Below are 22,434 nucleotides of genomic sequence, written 5' to 3' on the forward strand. Positions count from 1 at the left end.
GAGGAGGGTCATGTAAATTAGGGAAAAGTTATTAGTGTCCAGGTTGATACCCAGAAGGTTATGTAAGTAAGTAAGTAAGAGGGTTTAACCCACTCCAGATTTTGGGCAGGCAAGACAAAATAGGACCAGGATACAAATAAGGCTCCGTGATTCCCTGAGGTCCCTTATCTGCACTGACAGGGAGGCGAGAAAGTCCTGGGTGAAATAGGATAGTGACCTGCGTTCCTTCTCAGGTCACTATCCTGGGTATTTTCTCCCATCCATATCTGGGGGGCTCCTGTAGTAAGGTAGTATGTGGCCCAATTCTAGCTGCTTCAATGAATAGCTCAATCGCAGGGCAGCTATGAGAGAATGTTGCGGTGCTCAAGGTCTCAGCGTAAAACGGTGTACCCTCCATCCTTGAAGCGTTTTGCTTAATGGATTTTTCACTGTCTCTCGTATAGTGCTTTTTAGCTATTCCTGGGGGGATCCCCACACTCCCCTGTTGCAGAGTCGCCCGTGAGGCTTGTGGTAGATGTTTGGCAAGATCCATCAGTGCTAGGAGGCTTTGCTTTAGATCGGTAAAATGGTCTGCTGATCGATGTAGTATCACATCCTCCCCTTTGATTACAGGCTCCATATCTCTGTGAGATTAAGATAGTTATATATAAGCAGCTTCCGGAAAGTGTTACAGGGACTGTCACCTATTGTTGTCTTTCAATAGTTTTCAGCCCAGATACCAGGGGGGGGTAAGTGGGGGTTCAGCAGCTCTGAGCGTGAAAAGGAAAATATCATTAAGCAAGGCAGGTATGGCAAAATTAAGAATAGGAGAAGTCTGGTTGCAGGTCTAGGTCTTGTCCCATTGGCTTGTGAGTCTGCGGCTTGCTATGTGATGTTAGTGCGGACTATTCCGTAAGAAGATGATGGTAAGAAGATGATGCCTAAGATGGCGGCTCGGTTTTTCAGTGGTTCAGAGCTGCTTCATACCAGAGCGTTGTGTCGGAGCTTCCTCTCTTCAGTCTCCGCCAAATGAGTAGGTTTAGGTACCACTCCATAAGGCATGTAGATAGAACAAGAGTTAAGTATTTTCCTAAGAAACAATGGCTTTTAGTAGCTTAATATAGAATTGGTTTGGAGAGCTCTGTGTAAAAGCGTCTGCTCCGCTTGGCAGTTGGCTCCGCCCCCAAGACTCTTCTATTTTTTAATACCTAACGCCGATCCTCTGCCCTCATCTCCTGCTTTCTTTAGCAGATTGATGACGTATCCGTCTTTCTCCAATTGCTGCGTGCACTCTTTGGCGTTCAGCTTGTGGAAAATGCAATAATTGGAGGAAGCCACATTCGTCATCGATCTGCTAAAGTTATGTGGGCGGAGGATCTGTGTAAGCATTTAAAAAAATAAGCGTTTTTGTTAACTTTAATGAATTAAAGTGTCCCTGTTTTTAAGATTATTTTTTGATAAAGGTTTAAAGGCAAATGAAAGCACAAAAAGAAAAATAATATATGTGTGTAGCTATCTATCACTAACAAGCTTCCAGTAGTGCTTTGCTGCTCCTGAGCCAACATAGGTTTGCTTTTCAACAAAGGATACCAAGAGAACAAAATACATTTGATGATAGAAATACATTTTAAAATATCTTAAAATTACATTCTCTATCTGATTCATCAAAGTTTAATTTTAACTTTTCTGTCAGTTTCCAGTTAGTAGAATTGATCCATGGTGACAGATTTAAATCTAGTTGTAAAGCCAATCAAAAAAAAAATCTACATAAGTCAAACTATTTTTTGTAGACAAACGATATATGATGAGATTTTCATATGGAAATCCAAAGTCAGATAGCTTTACAAATGAACACAACACTATATACAATATTACATATGTATCGGAAGAGCCACCTTTCACCTCAAATGAACAGTTTCTCTAGTAAGTTAACACGGTATTGCAATTTCAATGGAAAACTTGCTTTGCAAGCAGAACACAATACAAAAAAAATGCAGAGATCAAAAATGTTTTTTTTTTTTGGTTTGACAGTTTCAGTTCTCAAACCCTGGTAGACTATTAGAAGTGTGTTTGTTATATATACAAATGTTTTCTTTGCAGAAAAGTGTAAAGGAGGGAATCCTACTAAAGCAGACCAGCTCTTTCCAACGATGGAAGAGGAGATACTTTAAACTGCGTGGGAGGACCCTGTACTATGCTAAGGACTCCAAGGTGCCCCCCAATTATGTCTATATAGTCACTCCTTATGTTGCACTGATGCCCTCACATAACTTCTGCTTGTTACTGGAGCTGAGAAAAAGTAGTGTAGTGTAAAGAATCAGCCACTTCCTTATATTGTGTGAAGTGAGGAGTACAGTGAAGTAAAAATGATGCTGTTTTATTTTTAAAACCAAAATGAAAGTAAAGATCTATTTTTATCTCACTGAGAAACCTTTAGTAAGATAGACTGACAGTCAGCTCTGATAGAGACTCTGATAGAATTAAGGATTCTTAATCATGCAATACAGCAAAAACTGAGTAACAGTATAAGCTTACAGATTACAAGTGGCGCGATATTGTGTGCGTGAGTCGGGATAACCAATATCTCGATCACGCTAACTTCCGCATGTATTACAAATTTAATGTAAACATGAGCGCAATCTAAATTTGCAAGCTTCAGACACAGAGGCCTAGTTATCAACGCGTCTACTTTACCTGCCTTCGCCGGTTCAATACGCCCGCCTAAGCTCGCCTACCATCGCCGCCGCGGACCTGCAAAATTTCGCCTAAGTTATCAATAAATCTGTCAAAAAGCCGCGCACCAAGTACGGGGCGATGAGCAGCGGACTGTGAGAGTTATCACTCATCCGATCTCGCTGCTCTTCGGCTTTTTGACAGCTTTATTGCTAGCCTGTCACTAAGCACCCACACTAACTACACTGTTCTACCCCCTATACCGGTGCCCCCGGAGCCCCCCGCAACTCAATAAAGTTATTAACCCCTAAACCGCCGCTCCTAGACCCCACCGCAACTCTTATAAATGTATTAACCCCTAAACCGCTACTCCCAGACACCTCCGCCACCTACATTATACCTAGTAACCCCTATCCTGCCCCCCTATACTGTCGCCACCTATAATAAAGTTATTAACCCCTATCCTGCTGATCCCGGACCTCACCGCAACTAAATAAATAGTTTAACCCCTAAACCGCCGCTCCCGGACCCCGCCGCAACATATATTAAACTTATTAACCCCTAATCTGCCCCCCTTACACCGTCGCCACCTATAATAAATTTATTAACCCCTATCCTGCCCCCCCACACCACCGCCACTGTAATAAAATTATTAACCCCTAAACCTAAGTCTAACCCTAACACCCCCCAACTTAAATATTAATTAAATAAATCTAAATAATATTTCTATTATTAACTAAATTAATCCTATTTAAAACTAAATACTTACCTATAAAATAAACCCTAATATAGCTACAATATAAATAATAATTATATTGTAGCTATCTTAGGATTTATTTTTATTTTACAGGTAACTTTCAATTTATTTTAACTAGGTACAATAGCTATTAAATAGTTATTAACTATTTAATAGCTTACCTAGCTAAAATAAAGAGAAATTTACCTGTAAAATAAATCCTAACCTAAGTTACAATTACACCTAACTCTACACTATACTTTAATAAATTATTTCTATTTAAAACTAAATACTTACCTGTAAAATAAACCCTAAGATAGCTACAATGTAATTAATAATTACATTGTAGCTATTTTTGGATTTATATTTATTTTACAGGTAACTTTGTATTTATTTTAGCTAGATATATTAACAATTTAATAACTACCTAGCTAAAAGAAATACAAAATTACCTGTAAAATAAATCCTAACCTAAGTTACAATTAAACCTAACACTACACTATCATTACATTAATTAAATAAATTAAATACAAATAACTACAATTAAATACAATTACATAAACTAACTAAAGTACAAAAAAATAAAAAAAGCTAAGTTACAAAAAATAAAAAAAATAAGTTACAAACATTTAAAAAATATTACAATTTTAAGCTAATTACACCTAATCTAAGCCCCCTAATAAAATAACAAAGCCCCCCCAAAATAAAAAAATGCCCTACACTATTCTACATTAAAAAAGTTCAAAGCTCTTTTACCTTGCCAGCCTTTAAAAGGGCCTTTTGCGGGGCATGCCCCAAAGAAAACTGCTCTTTTGCCTGTTAAACAAAAATACAAACCCCCCAACATTACAACCCACCACCCACATACCCCTAATCTAACCCAAACCCCCCTTAAAAAAACCTAACACTACCCCCCTGAAGATCATCCTACCTTGAGTTGTCTTCAGCCAGCCGACCCACCGATGGAACCGAAGAGGAGATCCGGAGCGGCAGAAGTGATCCTCTAAGGGGCGCTGAAGAAGTCTTCCATCCGATGAAGTCATCATCCAGGCGGTGCTGAAGAAGTCTTCAATCCGGGCGATGTCATCTTCCAAGCGGCGCTGAAGAAGTCTTCCATCCGGGCGATGTCATCTTCCAAGCAGGGTCTTCAATCTTCTTTCTTCAGGATCCATCTTCATCCCGCCGACGCGGAACATCCTTCTTCCCCGACGGACTAACGACGAATGAAGGCTCCTTTAAGGGACGTCATCCAAGATGGCGTCCCTTCAATTCCGATTGGCTGATAGGATTCTATCAGCCAATCGGAATTAAGGTAGGAAAAATCTGATTGGCTGATTGAATCAGCCAATCAGATTGAGCTCGCATTCTATTGGCTGATCGGAACAGCCAATAGAATGCTAGCTCAATCTGATTTGCTGATTGGATCAGCCAATCGGATTGAACTTCATTCTGATTGGCTGATTCAATCAGCCAATCAGATTTTTCCTACCTTAATTCCGATTGGCTGATAGAATCCTATCAGCCAATCGGAATTGAAGGGACGCCATCTTGGATGACGTCCCTTAAAGGAGCCTTCATTCGTCGTTAGTCCGTCGGGGAAGAAGGATGTTCCGCGTCGGCGGGATGAAGATGGATCCTGAAGAAAGAAGATTGAAAACCCTGCTTGGAAGATAACATCGCCCGGATGGAAGACTTCTTCAGCGCCGCTTGGAAGATGACATCGCCCGGATGGAAGACTTCTTCAGCGCCGCCTGGATGATGACTTCATCGGATGGAAGACTTCTTCAGCGCCCCTTGGAGGATCACTTCTGCCACTCCGGATCTCCTCTTCGGTTCCATCGGTGGGTCGGCTGGCTGAAGACAACTCAAGGTAGGATGATCTTCAGGGGGGTAGTGTTAGGTTTTTTTAAGGGGGGTTTGGGTTAGATTAGGGGTATGTGGGTGGTGGGTTTTAATGTTGAGGGGGGTTGTATTTTTCTTTTACAGGCAAAAGAGCTGAATTCTTTGGGGCATGCCCCGCAAAAGGCCCTTTTAAGGGCTGGTAAGGTAAAAGAGCTTTGAACTTTTTTAATTTAGAATAGGGTAGGGAATTTTTTATTTTTGGGGGCTTTGTTATTTTATTAGGGGGCTTAGATTAGGTGTAATTAGCTTAAAATTGTAATATTTTTTAAATGTTTGTAACTTATTTTTTTTATTTTTTGTAACTTAGCTTTTTTTATTTTTTGTACTTTAGTTAGTTTATGTAATTGTATTTAATTGTAGTTATTTGTATTTAATTTATTTAATTAATGTAATGATAGTGTAGTGTTAGGTTTAATTGTAACTTAGGTTAGGATTTATTTTACAGGTAATTTTGTATTTCTTTTAGCTAGGTAGTTATTAAATAGTTAATAACTATTTAATAACTATTCTAACTAGCTAAAATAAATACAAAGTTAACTGTAAAATAAATATAAATCCTAAAATAGCTACAATGTAATTATTAATTACATTGTAGCTATCTTAGGGTTTATTTTACAGGTAAGTATTTAGTTTTAAATAGAAATAATTTATTAAAGTATAGTGTAGTGTTAGGTGTAATTGTAACTTAGGTTAGGATTTATTTTACAGGTAAATTTCTCTTTATTTTAGCTAGGTAAGCTATTAAATAGTTAATAACTATTTAATAGCTATTATACCTAGTTAAAATAAATTTAAATTTGCCTGTAAAATAAATATAAATCCTAAGATAGCTACAATATAATTATTATTTATATTGTAGCTATATTAGGGTTTATTTTAAAGGTAAGTATTTAGTTTTAAATAGGATTAATTTAGTTAATAATAGAAATATTATTTAGATTTATTTCATTAATATTTAAGTTGGGGGGTGTTAGGGTTAGGGATAGACTTAGGTTTAGGGGTTAATACATATATTATAGTTGCGGCGGGGTCAGGGAGTGGCGGTTTAGGGGTTAATACATATATTATAGTTGCGGCGGGGTCAGGGAGCGGCGGTTTAGGGGTTAACATATTTATTATAGCTTGCGGTGGGCTCCGGGAGCGGCGGTTTAGGGGTTAATCATTTTATTAGAGTTGCGGTGGGCTCCGGGAGTGGCTGTTTAGGGGGTAATAAGTTTATATAGTTGCGGCGGTGTAGGGGGGCAGATTAGGGGTGTTTAGACTCGGGGTACATGTTAGGGTGTTAGGTGTAGACAGCTCCCATAGGAATCAATGGGATGTCTGGCAGCAGCGAACATGAACTTTCGCTATGGTCAGACTCCCATTGATTCCTATGGGATCCGCCGCCTCCAGGGTGGCGGATTGAAAACCAGGTACGCTGGGCCGGAAAAATGCATAGCGTACCTGCTAGTTATTTGATAACTAGCAAAAGTAGTCAGATTGTGCCGCACTTGTGTGTGGAACATCTGGAGTGACGTAAGAATCGATCTGTGTCGGACTGAGTCCGGCGGATCGAAGCTTACGTCACTAAATTCTACTTTTGCCGGTCTCTAGCCTTTGATAACTAAGGCGAATCAACCTCGCCACAAATACGCTGCGGAATTCCAGCATATTTGAGGTTGACGGCTTGATAACTACCCCCCATAGCGTAAAGAGTAAGAATTGGAAAAACAAAGTGCACTAACACAACGTAAATACAATAAAAATAAAGTGTTACACTGATATATACACTATCTAATAAAAAAATGTATATAAATATTAATAAAAATATTTATAAGGGTTAAAAGGTATATGGTATATGACAAGGCATTTGAATGGAAAGGGCTATAGTGTGTGTGTATATATATATGTATTTATAATTGTCTAAATATGTGTATGGGTGAATATATATATATATATATATATATATATATATGTGTGTGTGTGTATATACCCATATATACACATGTATATATATATATACACTTTGGAGTGTAAAAATCTATACCTGTATTCATATATATTTTTACCTTTTTTTTATCAGATATATATATACAATTATTTATTTAAAAACAAAAAATTAAATTTATGCTTACCTGATAAATTTCTTTCTTTCAGGATATGGAGAGTTCACAACGTCATCAATTACTAGGGGAATATCACTCCTGGCCAGCAGTAGGAGGCAAAGTGTCACACCCCTACCCATAATCCCCAGTCATTTGACAGAAAGGAAAATGGTCAAAAAGGAATAGCACAAAGGTGTAAAGGTGCCTGAAGTTTAGTCCAAAAAATGACTGCCGTAAATTAAAGGGTGGGGTCGTGGACTCTCCATATCCGGAAATAAATAAATTTATCAGGTAAGCATACATTTTGTTTTCTTTCCTAAGATATGGAGAGTCCAAAACATCATCAATTACTAGTGGGAACCAATACCCTAGCTAGAGAACACAGATGACTAGGGATAACAAAACAGGCAGACCTAAACAGAAGGCACCACCGCTTGAAGAACCTATCTCACAAACGAGGCCTCGGCCGAGGCAAAAGTATCAAATTTGGAAAATTTCGAAAAAGTATGCAGAGAGGACCAAGTTGCAGCCTTGCAAATCTGTTCCACAGAAGCTTCATATTTGAAAACCCAAGAAGAGGAGACAGCCCTCGTGCAACGAGCTGTAATTCTCTTAGGAGGCTGCTGACCAGCAGTCTCATAAGCAAAACAAATTATACTTCTCAACCAGAGGGAAAGAGAAGTAGCAGTAGCCTTCTGACCTTTACGCTTTCCAGAGAAACAAACAAACAGGGCAGAGGACATGTGAAAATCCTTAGTCGCCTGTAGAAAGAATTTTATAGCACACACAACATCCAAGTTGTTCCACCGACGTTCCTTATGAGAAGAAGGATTAGGATATAGAGAAGGAACAACAATTTCCTGATTTCTATCCGAAACCACTTTCAGAAGAAAACCTAACTAATTATGAAGAACCGCCTTATCAGCAAGAAAGATAAGATAAGGCAAATCACACTGCAAAGCTGTGAGTTCTGAGACTCTCAGAGCAGAAGAGATAGCAAAAAGAAACAAAACCTTCCAAGATAACTTAATCTCTATGGAATGCAATAACTCAAATGGAGCCTGCAGCAAAACTTTAAGAACAAGGTTAAGGCTCCAAGGAGGAGCAACAGACTTAAGCATAGGCCTGATTCTCAACCAGTGCCTGACAAAAAGATTGCACATCTGGCACATCCGCCAGATGCTTGTGTAATCAATAATAGGTAATGCAGAAATCTGACCCATCAGACTGACTGACAAACCCTTCTCCAGACCTTCCTGGAGAAAAGACAAAATCCTAGGAATCCTGACCCTACTCCAAGTGTAGCCCTTGGATTCACTCCAATAAAGGTATTTACTCCATACCTTACGGTAAATCTTTCTAGTAACAGGCTTGCGAGTCTGAATCACGGTCTCAGACTTAGACAGAACTAAGCGTTTGATCTCCAAGCAGTCAGCCTCAGAGAAACGAGATTTGGATGAAGGAATGGACCCTGAGCTAGAAGGTCCTTCCTCAGAGGCAACCTTCAAGGTGGAAGAAATTACATTTTCACTAGGTCTGTAAACCAGATCCTGCGAGACCATACAGGAGCTATTAGAATTACCGACGCTCTCTCCCGAGTAATGACTCATGGAAGGAGAGCAAATAGAGGAGACAGGTATGCTGGACTGAAATACCAAAGAACCGCCAGATCATCTATCAGACCGACTTGAGGATCTCTTGACCTTGAACTGTACCTTGGAAGCTTGGCGTTCTTACGAGACGCCATCAGATCCAACTCCGGCACCCCCCAATTTAGGGTTAACCTGGAGAACACCTCCGTATGGAGAGCCCACTCTCCGGAAAGAAATGTCTGTCTGCTCAGGAACTCCGCTTCCCAGTTGTCCACTCCAGGAATGTGGATGGCAGATAGAGAACAATTGTAAGCTTCCACCCACTGAACAATCCGAGCCACCTCATTCATGGCTATGGAATTCCAAGTTCCTCCTTGGTGGTTGATGTAAGCCACTGAGGTGATGTTGTCAGACTGGAACCTGATAAATTGGGTCAAGGACAACTTAGGCCAAGCCCTCAGAACATTGTAAATCACTCTCAACTCCAAGATGTTTATGGGGAGAGCAGGCTCCTCCCGAGTCCAAAGTCCCTGCGCCTTTAACAAATCCCAGACTGCTCCCCAGCCCAGCAGGCTGGCGTCCATGGTCACAATCATGCAGCAAGGTCTCTGGAAGCACGTGCCCTGAGACAGAAGCTCCTGAGAAAACCACCACAGGAGAGAGTCTCTTGTCGACTGGATCTATCTTCTGATACAGATCCGCATCATCCCCATTCCATTGTCTGAGCATGCAAAACTGCAGAACTCTCAAAAGGAATCAAACAAAGGTAATTATGTCCATGGAAGCGACCATCAGACCAATTACCTCCATACATTGAGCTACTGATGGCTGAACAGTTGACTGCAACCAGAGGCATTTTCTGAACTCTGTCAGAAATATTTTCATAGATAGGGATGCTATTATGGTCCCAAAGAAAACTGCCCTTGTAGCTGGAACAAAGGCACTATTTTACAGATTCACTTTCCAACGGAGGGAACAGAGAAAAGACAACAAAATCTCTGTATGAGAGTTTGCTTGTTGAAAAGATGGAGCCTGAACCAATATGTCGCCCAGGTAGGGCAATTTCCCAAGACCTGATCACTGCCAGGAGAGCTCCCAGAACCTTAGAAAATTATGGGAGCTGAGGCAAGGTCAAACGGAAGAGCCACAAGCTGAAAGTGTTTATCTAGAAAGGTGAATCTCAGGAACTTGTGATGATTCCTGTGGATGGGAACATGAAGATACACATCCTTCAGATCTATGGTCGTCATGAACTGACCTTTTTGGACCAATGGAATGAATAGTTTCTATTTTGAAGGATTGTACCCTGAGAAACTTGTCAAGGTACTTTAGGTCTAAGATGGGTCGAAAAGTTCCCTCTTTTTTGGGAACCACAAACAGATCCTAGGCCCTGTTCCTTTACAGGAAGGAAAAATCTTGAATTCTATTTTGTAGCCCTGAGATACTATGTCCACAACCCATGGATCTGGGACATCTCGTATTCAAGCTTGATCCGATCCCGTATCGGGGGCTAGCCCTTCATGCTGATTTAGACTCAGATGCAGATTTCTTAGCTTGCTTTCCCTTGTTCCAAGGCTGAGTGGGTTTCCAAGAAGACTTAGACTTTTCCTGCTTGGAAGAGGAAGAAGAAGACTTTTCTTTGAAGTTATGAAAGGAACGAAAATTACTTGACGTCCCTTAGGTCTGTTCTTCTTATCTTGTGGTAGAAAAAACACCTTTTCCACCAGAAAAATTGGAAATTATTTCTGCCAGACCCTTGTAAGGAAGCGCCAAAAGCTTGTACTTGTAGATAACATCCGCTGACCAAGATTTTAGCCACAACACCCTGCAGGCTAGCACAGCGAAGCCAGATATCCTGGCTCCCAGATTAATAACTTGCATGGTAGCCTCAGGAATAAAGGAATTATGCAGAAGCTGTCGGCATAAGAAAGGATGCCACTCCGCTAAAGCATTGAAGAGGAAGCGGGTCATGTGCCATGCCGACAAGAAATTGCACAAACAAATCCAAGTGTGTGTTTCTTCTCTGCCTAAAAATAGCCCGCTGATCTTCTCCCTGCCCTGCTGTAATGGTGGATAGCCGGTGAGACAAACGTTAAAGCCACAGCTTAAAGGCCAACGTTTTAAGCCCCAGTGAACTGTTAACCCAAATGATAAACAGTGCAGGATAACATACAATGAACCAACCATTGAACACATGAGACACTCTTAACTTGCATGGTAATAACAAATAGCCCACAATCAAATAAGTCACAAAGGAAGTGCCTGCTCCCTGCCTGCCTTAGAAAGGATATATTATGTCCCAGATAATGTTGCATCTTATCTTATTAAGTGCACAGTCTCCAAGCCTAGAAGACAAAAAGGCACTTTCATGCATATTAGCTGTCAAGCAGGACTACAACTTACAAGGTGTGAGAGGACACATACTCCTCGCAGAGACCTGTAGAAAAAAGAAAGTACAGCGTAAGCCTACTCTGGCTTTTTATACTATGGGTAGCAAATATGTTAGGAAAATGCAGCAAGGCCCACCTCACAAGTTCCTAACTGCTTTAAACCACCACTACCCTACTGAAGAGATTAACGTGGACTACAACTAGACCCAAAAAATCTTGCTTGTAGCAAAAGAAATCCAATTTTCTTCAGACACCAGAACTTCACCTCCTCCATTGACAGAGGCAAACAGAATGACTGGGGATTATGGGTAGGGGAGTGACACTTAACAGCTTTGCTATGGTGCTCTTTGCCTCCTCCTGCTGGCCAGGAGTGATATTCCCACTAGTAATTGATGACATTGTGGAATGTGAACTATTCATAACTACTTTCGGGTGTAGCACTGTAGGTTTAACGCGGTGTCGGGTTAGCATTTTTTTTTAAGCATGCTCCGTTAAACTTTATGAGGCAAATGCGCCAATTTGTTGTGATATCCGAAGTCCTGAAGTTAGAACTTGTCAGGCTTTACTTTCAATTTATAATACTACTACTTGTAATATCTGCACGCATTAAAAGTTTACTTCTGGCGTGTGAGTGAAAGTGCAAAATAGTGGGCCACCTGTAATCTGGCTCATAATGGGTAACTGTATAATAACTTCCCAAAGTTTTGGTGACATCTATAAATGACATGCACATAGCTACTCCTGATGTTAAAGGGATATGAAACCCCAAACAAATCTTTCCAATTTATTTCTATGATCAAATTTGCTTCATTCTCTTAGTATCCTTTGTTGAAGAAGCAGCAATGAACTACTGGGAGATAGTTAACACACTGGGTAAGACAATAACATGAAGCAAATATGTGCAACAAACAATCAGCAGCTCCTAAGCTCACCTGGGTATGCTTTTCAACAAAGGATCCCAAGGGAACAAAACAAATAAAAAAATGGAAGTAAATTGGAAATTTGTTTAAGATCACAAGCTCTATTTGAATCATGAAATCAAAATATGTGTGTTTCATGTCCCTTTAAATGTTGGGAGGTATGAAATGGTTAGTATAATCCCTCCATAATTTGCAGATATTCGTGGATTATTTGCCATATTTCACAGATTATATTGTACTGAATTGGGGTTTGCTGGTGGATATCCCATGATCACCTATAAGAGATTTTAGGAGGTGGGGCTACAAAACACAAAATAGAGTATCCAGTTTCAATCTTTTTTTTCTTTTTTCAAATGAATATAAAAATAATGACACATAAAACCCATATTTCTTAGCTTAATTGGTATTAAACACCATACATATTTGTGGGAAAAATTAAATATATACTTATTATACGCATACGTATTATATATAAATTAACTAAATGCATTTTAAATAAAACAATAATTGGAGAGCTAATCAAACAAAAGGGTAAAACAAACTTTAATAAAAGACATTAAAATCAAATGTCCCCTAACAACATGCGTTATATTATGTACTTCCCTGCTTATGTTGTTCAGTAGCACAGTCATTTACTGACTCGCTCACTTGTTTAGAAAAATATCTGGCCTATTATAATTTAGGTATTTCTTTATATCATATAACGCACTCTGTAGCTCCTAACATTGATTTATATAACCCTCCCTATAACTGTTCATGTTTCTCCTTATAACTTCAAGCTGTGACTTTTTATGGAAAGTTCTTTCCATGTAATCCTTGATCGCTTCATATGATCTCTTCCTGTAACAATGCCTAATTGTCATTTTGATTGCACCTTTCTTTTTACTCTCTGACTAATTAAAAGTAATCTCCTAAACTTTGTTTTGCTTTTCCTGTCTCTCATTCTTCCCTTTCTTACCCATCTTCCTCTAATGTTTTAGGTAATACTCCTTCCATGTGGCTTAACTCTCTTTCATCTTCTCACTTTGTTTTCTGTCTTTAATTTCTCCTGATACTCCTTTCTCTATCAACATTCTTTTTTTTTTCTCTTTCCGTCTCTCCAGTTTAACTCTCCCCTCTTTCCTCTTTACCTTTCATATCCTTTTGCTGTCCCTTGTTTTCTTGCTACCCTCACACTCTATGCCTCATGCCCTTTTTAATCATTTTTTCCTGCAGTCTTTGATTTTCGATGAAGTGGACCTGTCAGATGCCAGTGTGGCTGAGACTAGCACAAAGAATATTAACAACAGCTTCACGGTGAGTAGGAACCAGTAGGATAAGTGTTTGGGACCTCATTATCCGTTCCTATGTGCTTTGTGACTGGATGGTTCTATCGCTCTAGTATATTCAATTTCTTTAATATTCTATGGAGCATCTACAGTTACACGAAGAGAAATCATATTGGAACTTTAGGGACTGAAGACTTGGTTATTACAGTTTTGTTAATGTAGGTGCAGTTGTATATTGACCTGACATATTACACTCTATTTACCTGTATGTTTTCTTTGTAGTTATTTTTAGTCATCTCATTATTTATTTCTTTTCTTGCATTCCTTCTGTTTGGCTGACCTCACCCAGTGCTCTCCATCATCATCTTGTTGACCCCATCTCTCCCTCCTTTCCTCCTTACCCTCATCTTTTTAATTTCCCAACATTTTCCGCCTTTATTAGACCTCCTTCATCTCCTTCCCTTCGCCTGTCTCTTTTGTTTCTCACCTGTGATCTGTCTTCCTCTCCTTTTTACCTCTCCCTCTCCAGTCCTACCATCATCTTACATTCATAGTGCTACCTTTATCTCTCTTGCTACCATTATTTCTCTCTTTGTTCACTCATCTCTGCTTTCATCTTTCTCTAGCCCCATCACTGTTTCAATCCCTTATTGTTATCATTCAGCATTATCCACTCCCATCTTTCTGCTTCACAAGGTCCACTGTATTCTAATATCTCAGTGGTCTATCTTATTTCACATACAAAGCTCAGCTCTTTCTCTTTCTAAACTGAAATGTATGTTGTCACACTAACCTATATCTATCATACATATCATATCCAATCGCACCGTTCCCTTCTCATATCCCTCTGTAATTCCCATCTTTGACTTTTTACCAAATCTCTCACCATCACTGTTCCTTGCAACTGTTTTCTCCATAATCCTCAAAAATACAGTATTTTTCGGCTGTCCTAATTCTATCCATCAATCTATATTTCTGTCTTCTTTTGACAGTTTTCCTCCCTGGCTTTCTCTTCTCCATATTCTTAGGATCCCTGATTCCTCCTTGTCTCTCTTTCTCACTCAGCTTTCCTGCTCTGTGTCACTTTCAGTTCTCTTTCTGTTCCAAACCAGATTTATTTTATTATCTAAAAGTTTGTATGCATCTATTTAAGTCTAATGGCTATCTCTACCCCACCTCTGAGTCAATCCCCTGTTCTTTCTCTATCTCATTCTCTCTCAGTTGTGTATCTAATCAATATAATTTATAGATCTCTGATGATCTCTCTGGGGCAGCTTGACAGACAGGGAGGAGGAAAAGAGATATATAAATAGATTATAAATAGTTAAATAAATAGGTTAGATAGATACATAATAGATAGATGATAGATAGATAGATAGATAGATAGATAGATAGATAGATAGTAAGATATGTGCAGACGGAGACAGACTGGGACAGAGATATTAGAAAGATACATTTAACTAGACAGATATTGACGCAGATGAAGGAAACAGACGTAAAGAGATTGATGTTAGAATGAGTTATTTATGGAGAGAAAGGATAGAGGGATACAAATGTCCAGAGGGAAAGAGAGATGAATATGGGAAACACTAGTAAATAAATGATGAGGTTTTGTAGCAGGAGAGAGAAGTGAAGAGCACAGGAGGTCAGATAGGTCAGTTCATGACAATCAGTGAGACGGTCAGTATGTAATACATGTGCTGGTACGCAGGTCATCACTCCATTCCGTAAGCTCATTCTGTGTGCGGAGAACAGGAAAGAGATGGAAGACTGGATTGGAGCATTGAAATCTGTGCAGAAATGGGAACTCAATGAGGTAAGAAGGAGATGCCCACTTACTAGGAGACATGTTAAACCTAGAGCAGCCACCTCTGGGGTGTAATTGTGACACTAGAGCAGCCTTCTTTTAAATCAGAACTTTGCACATGTGCACTCACCTCTGAGGTGGAATGCTATCTAGTTTTGTTACCTATATCATGGGAACTTGGCTCCAGACTAATGAGTTTGTTTATGCTTGTAGACCACCCAGTTTAATATGGAACATTTTTCGGGGATGCACAACTGGTATGCTTGCTCCCATGCCCGTCCAACCTTCTGTAATGTGTGCAGAGAGGCACTATCAGGAGTCACCTCGCATGGACTGTCCTGTGAAGGTACTGTGTTTTATGGGGCAATAGGGATATATAAAGAAAAGGTGTATATACTGTAAAAGGAATATATATTTGAAGATGTTGCTTTGGTCAGTTTGAAACATTCCCTGTGAAATATATTTTGAAGATGTTATAGACTGTAATCTTTTTATGGAGCTTTAATCTACATTAATGCACAGACTCTCTCAGTTTAATGTTCCCCATTAATCTCTGCTGTCTCCTAGATTAGCGAGTCTGTGACTCTGTGCCTTCCTGCCTGTAGATCATGTTGTGATGTGAGTTTCTTTAAATAGATGCCCATGTGACCAGCCTGCTGTGGGTAACATTAACCCCGTACTTACCAGAAATCCTTGATGAGAGAAAAAGAAATTCCTGGCAGTCGGAATATATTATACTTTGTTATTATGAAGCAATGAATTGTAAAGATAGACCATTACAGGAGGTAGTTAGACAACAAGATGCATCAATAAAATAAAAAATAATAGCTAGAGAATGTCAGACACTCAACTGGGGAAAAGCAGATAATAGGGGGACTGTCTTCTGTTGATCAAGTGATACCATGCTAAAATAACTGACACGTCCTCTAGTGTACCAGTCTGATTTCATCCAAAAGGACAATACCAGTCAATACAGCCATTTGATCCTTCCATTTGCAGAAAGGTCTGCAGCCCATAGTGTACCAATGCATTGCACTCAGTCAGGATTATTTATTAATCATCTACTGAAAACATCAACGTTTATATCATCTTGCTTTCAGTACTAAAGTAAATGCTTTTCCTTACTGCATTAGAAAGAGTATTTTTGTTTTTATGTTTGTGGTGACGTCTGCCAGTGAGAAATACATCAGTTCTTACTAGTTTCATTATTGGAGGCGCAGGGTGCGCTATTCATATTGTGACTGGCTAAGAATAGGAAACCATCTGGTATTATTACAAATCATTGGTAAAATAGTTTAGATTTGAAACAGATTTTTTTTAGCTTGCCTTATGTGGATAGCTCAGGATGTGCTATCATCTCTCATATTACAAATAATGTGTTGCACTTAAGCACAAGACATAATAGCACTGCAAATTTAAGATTGATGGATATTAATTTACAGGCATAGAGGCCAATTTAACAAAGGTCTTGCGTACCTGATCCGACAGTGCGGATCAGTTCCGCAAGACCTCGCTGAATGCGGAGAGCAATACGCTCTCTGTATTCAGCATTGCACCAGCAGCTCACAAGAGCTGCTGGTGAAACGCCGCCCCCTGCAGACTTGCGGGCAATCGGCTACCATCAGGGGGTGTCAATCAACCCAATAGTTTTCGATTGGGTTGAATTGCGGCGATTCCTGTCCACCTGCTCAGAGCAGACGGACAGGGTTATGGAGCAGCGGTTTTTAGACCGCTGCTTCATAACTCCTTTTTCTGGCGAGTCTGAAGACTCGCCAGAAACACGGCCCTTCAAGCTCCATTCAGAGCTTGATAGGCCTCATAGTTTAAAACTGTGAAGAACTATTTCACCTCAGTACACCTTCGGCTCAGCGCACCTTCAGTTAGCGCTTGAGCGATAACCAGCACCTGAGTTTTTCATCACGCCCATAGAAGTCTATTATTTGAGGGATTTAGCGCACCCGCGATATCCGACATCCTGATGTTATCAGACTTTTGCTCGAGCTCTCATTTTAAGCTCAACTTGTTATATGAAAGTAAAAGTGGAATTGCTAAGGATTGTGCTCTAGCAATCTTAGCGCACAAGGGTGCTAACATTTTTACCCTCCATTTGTGATATAGGCCAGTATATTTTAAATGCTTTAACTATTGTCATACACAAAACACGTTTTGCATAATTAATTGATTGCAGCTTTTTTGTATTTTATATATTTTTTTTATTCATTTTTAAATGTTTGACTCTTAAGGTCACTTTAAAAAAATAATGAAGACATTGTTTTCTTTTTCTGTAGGGAGATCTGTCATCTATAACCTGTAAAACCGAAAAAGGCCAAATAAGAAAAAGTCTAGAATTGTTGTTGCTTTATTCTTAGATGGGGTTAAACAAATCTTAAAAGAAATTTTATTCAATCTTATGTCATAACTTAGCTTAAGATAACAGCATCCAAGATTCCCTAGATCAAGCAATTGTTGATTGCCATGTAACCTTTTTTTTGGAATTTTTAACGGACATAAACACACTACACTGAGTGACTGACATTGTGCCACTTCTCTTTTTTTTTTTTTAGTCTGCAAGTTCAAAGCTCACAAACGCTGTGCCGTGAGGGCCATAAATAACTGCAAGTGGACCACGCTGGCATCCGTCGGAAATGAAATCATAGAAGATGAAGATGGGGTGAGTGCATTTGAAAAGTTGACATGATTAAAGGGTTAAGGCAAATTGATCTTATGATATCGACATGCTTTTATAACTATATTCATGACCAACCAAGTGACATCATGATGAATGTTCAGAAGAGAATAAAATCATAGCTAGAGATTTCCCATACATATTGTCTTTGTACATTGTATTGTTTTGCTTCTGAGAAACACTCATCAGCCGAATGTATTAACAGTGATTGTTGTTTTCTGTTTTAGAATTAGAAATGGTTAAAGGGACACTGAACCCAATTTTTTTCTTTTGTAATTCAGAAAGAGCATGCAATTTTAAGCAACTTTCTAATTTACTCCTATTATCAATTTTTCTTCGTTCTCTTGCTATCATTATTTGAAAAAAGAAGGCATCTAAACGTTTTTTTGGTTTCAAACTCTGGACAGCACTTTTTTATTGGTGGATGAATTTATCCACCAATCAGCAAGTACAACCCAGGTTGTTCACCAAAAATGGGCCGGCATCTAAACTTACATTCTTGCATTTCAAATAAAGATACCAAGAGAATGATAAACAATTGATAATAGGAGTAAATTCAAAATTTGCTTAAAATTTCATGCTCAATCTGAATCACGAAATAAAATTTTTGGGTACAGTGTCCCTTTAAGGGTTTTGTAACCTGGGATGTCTTGGGAGAATTGCAAATGGTTAGTGGATATAGTGAGCTTGAATTGGGGTCATCCTTTGTAATCTCTTACCGAGCAGTGCCAATCATTTTTAAGTATTTTGAAATTAGAGTGTTTACAAGGTATCACCTAATTCCACTGTATTGATTCAAACTACTTTTAAAAGGGATATTTTAAAGGTCATTAAACACCTCTTTGTTTTGTGTATAAATTGTGTTAGTCCCAAGCTCCCTGGTGAGGCCAAAAATCAAATGTTGTAACCTGCAAATGAAATCACATGGAATTTGCAGGGTTTTGAAATCCTTGTTACATATTTTGCATTTTGGCCTTTAAAGGGAACGTGGGGCAAGCTCATGTTTTACACAAAAGCAAGAGCTATTTCATTTCCCTTTAAAGTATTTTTTTCTGTGCTGCATCTGAAATAAGGAATTTTAAGATGTACAGATATTCATGTTTTTTTATTTGTAAAACTGATGTTTTTGTACTTATGCTTGTGAGACATGTATGTCACATGTATGTCACATGTTCACTAATATAGCAATGGGAATTCTATTTATCAGCCAGTTATCAATCAGTCCTTATGGCCCAGTTATGTACACACGTTCACTTTTTGGTAGCTTGAAACTGAAATAAACAAAGGGCCATTATAGTCAAAACATTACATGTACTTCTATGTTTTGTGAGCGGCCCAGCTGTGAAACAGTTAATAAAAGCAATTAGCAAACACTACACAATGCAGACGGCAAGGTGTGGTTCCATTATTATCTGTTTCACTGCTGGGCCGCTCGCAAAACTGGTCTTAGAGGGAACACCTGCTATTCCAGTGATTTTCAAACCTGTCCTCAGACCTCCCTAACAGGCCAGATTTCAGGATTACCTCGGGAGAGAACAGGTTAATAACCATGTTTACTAATCACCTGTGCTCCATTTAAAAAAAAAACCTGGTCTAATCTCTTCAAATGGGGATCAAGCATTACAGCACTTTTATGTCCCTTAAATTTGTCATAGCGTTCAAATGATTTACATGTGGGTTAATCTTCTTTAATCCTTTTAAGGTGAAGGCTGTACAGGACGATTATGGATTTCAGAAAGTGGTTAAACTGTTTATTTAACAGTGTAGAAGCGATTTTGATGGGAAATATGTGTGAATTTGAAGAAAAAACATTTATGAAAAATATATATATTTTTTTTATTTTGACTTGCTTAGGATGTATTGTTGATTGATCTCATTATAAACAGTCATATCTAACTATGCATTTTTGTGTAATAGTCATTTACTATGCTTTAATCTTTGAAAAAGTACAGGTGGGGGATTTTAGCTGTTTTGTAATTTTTTTTTAACCCCTTAATGACCAACGATGTGCAGGGTACGTCCTCCAAAAAAAACGGTCGTTAACAACCAAGGACGTGCCCTGTACGTCGTTAGTGTTGTCAAGCGGTGGAAGCAAAACTGCAATAACATTTTTTAGTCATCCGATGCAGAGAGAGACACTCTGTGGCCCTCTCTGCATCGGCCATCGATGGTCACGATCGTTGGTGGGTGGGAGCCGTTGCAGGGAGGCGGGTGGGCCACTATCAATGGGGGATGTGCATCAGAGGGGGGCAGGATCACGTGCGGGGGCAAAAGGAGCGCACACAGGGGGTGGGAACGCTACACTATGGTACAATTTGCTTCCGATAAGGTGGGAGAGAGGAGGGCAGGAATTTTTATCTAAGGGATCTGGGAGGTGGTGGGGGGTTGGTTATTGAGGGGGGGCAGCTACACTACAGAAAAATAATTAAAAATAAAAAAATACCATAATTTATGGCAAGCTGGGTACTGGCAGAAAGATGGCGCACAATAAGGTAGAGGGGGAGGGTTAGAGAGATTTTTGGAAGGGGGTCAGGGAGGTTGGGGGCTAAGGGGGAATCCTACACAGCAGAATATGTTTTTTAAAAATAAAAAATAAAAAAATATATATAAATAAAAACTTTCTGCCACAATTGTGGGGTAGGGGAGGGAAGAGAGCTATTTGGGAGGGATCAGGGGGTCTGATGTGTCAGGTGGAAGACTGATCTCTACACTAAAGCAAAAATTAACCCTGCAAGCTCCCTACAAGCTCCCTAATTAACCCCTTCACTGCTGAGCATAATACAATTGTGGTGCGCAGCGGCATTTAGCGACCTTCTAATTACCAAAAAGCAACACCAAAGCCATATAAGTCTGCTATTTCTGAACAAAAGGGATCCCAGAGAAGCATTTACAACCATTTGTGTCATAATTGCACAAGCTGTTTGTAACTAATTTCAGTGAGAAACCGAAAGTTTGTCAAAAAGTTTGTGAAAAAGTGAACAATTTTTCTTATGTGATCGCATTTGGCGGTGAAATGGTGGCATGAAATATACCAAAAAGGGCCTAAATCAATACTTTGGGTTGTCTAATACACTACACTAAAGCTAAAATTAACCCTACAAGCTCCCTAATTAACCCCTTCACTGCTGGGCATAATACAATTGTGGTGCGCAGCGGCATTTAGCTGCCTTCTAATTACCAAAAAGCAATGCCAAAGCCATATATGTCTGCTATTTCTGAACAAAGGGGATCCCAGAGAAGCTTTTACAACCATTTTGTGCCATAATCGCGGACAAACTGTTTGTAACTAATTTCAGTGAGAAACCGAAAGTTTGTCAAAAAGTTTGTCAAAAAGTGAACAATTTTTCTTATGTGATCGCATTTGGCGGTGAAATGGTGGCATGAAATATACCAAAAAGGGCCTAAATCAATACTTATGATTGTCTTCTAAAGAAAATATATACATGTCAAGGGATATTCAGGGATTCGTGACAGATATCAGTGTTCCAATGTAACTATTGCTAATTTTGAAAAAAAAAAAATGGTTTGGAAATAGCAAAGTGTTACTTGTATTTATTGCCCTATAACTTGCAAAAAAAGCAAAGCACATGTAAACATTGGGTATTTCTAAACTCAGGAGAAAATCTAGAAACTATTTAGCATGGTTATTTTTTGGTGGTTGTAGATGTGTAACAAATTTTGGGGGTCAAAGTTAGAAAAAGTGTTGTTTTTTCCATTTTTTCATCATATTTTATAATTTATTTTATAGTAAATTATAGGATATGGTGAAAATAATGGTATCTTTTGAAATTCCATTTATGGCAAGAAAAATGGTATATAATATGTGTGGGTACAGTAAATGAGTAAGAGGAAAATTACAGCTAAACACAAACACCGCAGAAATGTAAAAATAGCCCTGGTCCCAAACGGTCAGAAAATGGAAAAGTGCTGTGGTCCTTAAGGGGTTAAATTACAATAAGGGATTTGAGCAGTAATTGATCCAAATCTGCTCAAATTTCCAGAATTAATCCTTGATGATTCAAAATACTTGAGATAGGTGTATGTAGTACGAAAGGGGCATTAAACACTTTGTAATATTCTATCATTCAAAGGGACACTAAAGTCAAAATTAAACTTTCAGGATTCAGATAGAGCACAAAATTATAAACAACTTTCCAATTTACTTCCATTAACAAAATTTGCACAGACTTTTATATTTAAAATTTTAGCACTGAGCATGTGCAAGAATTCACAGTATATACGTATATGCATTTGTGATTGGCTGAAAGCTGTCACATGATACAGGAGGAGTGGAAATAGACATAACTTTGAAATTTGTCAGAAAAAAATCTACTACCCATTTGAAGTTCAGACTAACAGGCCCATTTATCAAAGAGCTTGCGGACTTGATCCGACAC

At 38.9% G+C, this 22,434-nt stretch overlaps 1 protein-coding gene across 4 annotated transcripts in view; it reads left to right on the forward strand.

The window, feature by feature from the left end:
• The window catches only part of LOC128645753 (diacylglycerol kinase delta), a 245,823-nt gene that overhangs the window by 113,970 nt on the left and 109,419 nt on the right, over nt 1-22,434 (forward strand). For 3 of the 4 annotated variants that reach the window (XM_053698976.1, XM_053698975.1, XM_053698977.1), the window contains 5 exons: nt 2,080-2,190; nt 13,492-13,572; nt 15,256-15,360; nt 15,565-15,697; nt 17,916-18,022. In XM_053698976.1, coding sequence (XP_053554951.1) covers nt 2,080-2,190; nt 13,492-13,572; nt 15,256-15,360; nt 15,565-15,697; nt 17,916-18,022 — 537 coding nt within the window. The remainder of the gene's footprint in view (nt 1-2,079; nt 2,191-13,491; nt 13,573-15,255; nt 15,361-15,564; nt 15,698-17,915; nt 18,023-22,434) is intronic. The other variant, XM_053698978.1, reaches the window with a different exon arrangement.

Source organism: Bombina bombina, chromosome 1 (genome assembly GCF_027579735.1).
Source record: "Bombina bombina isolate aBomBom1 chromosome 1, aBomBom1.pri, whole genome shotgun sequence".
NCBI lineage: Eukaryota > Metazoa > Chordata > Amphibia > Anura > Bombinatoridae > Bombina > Bombina bombina.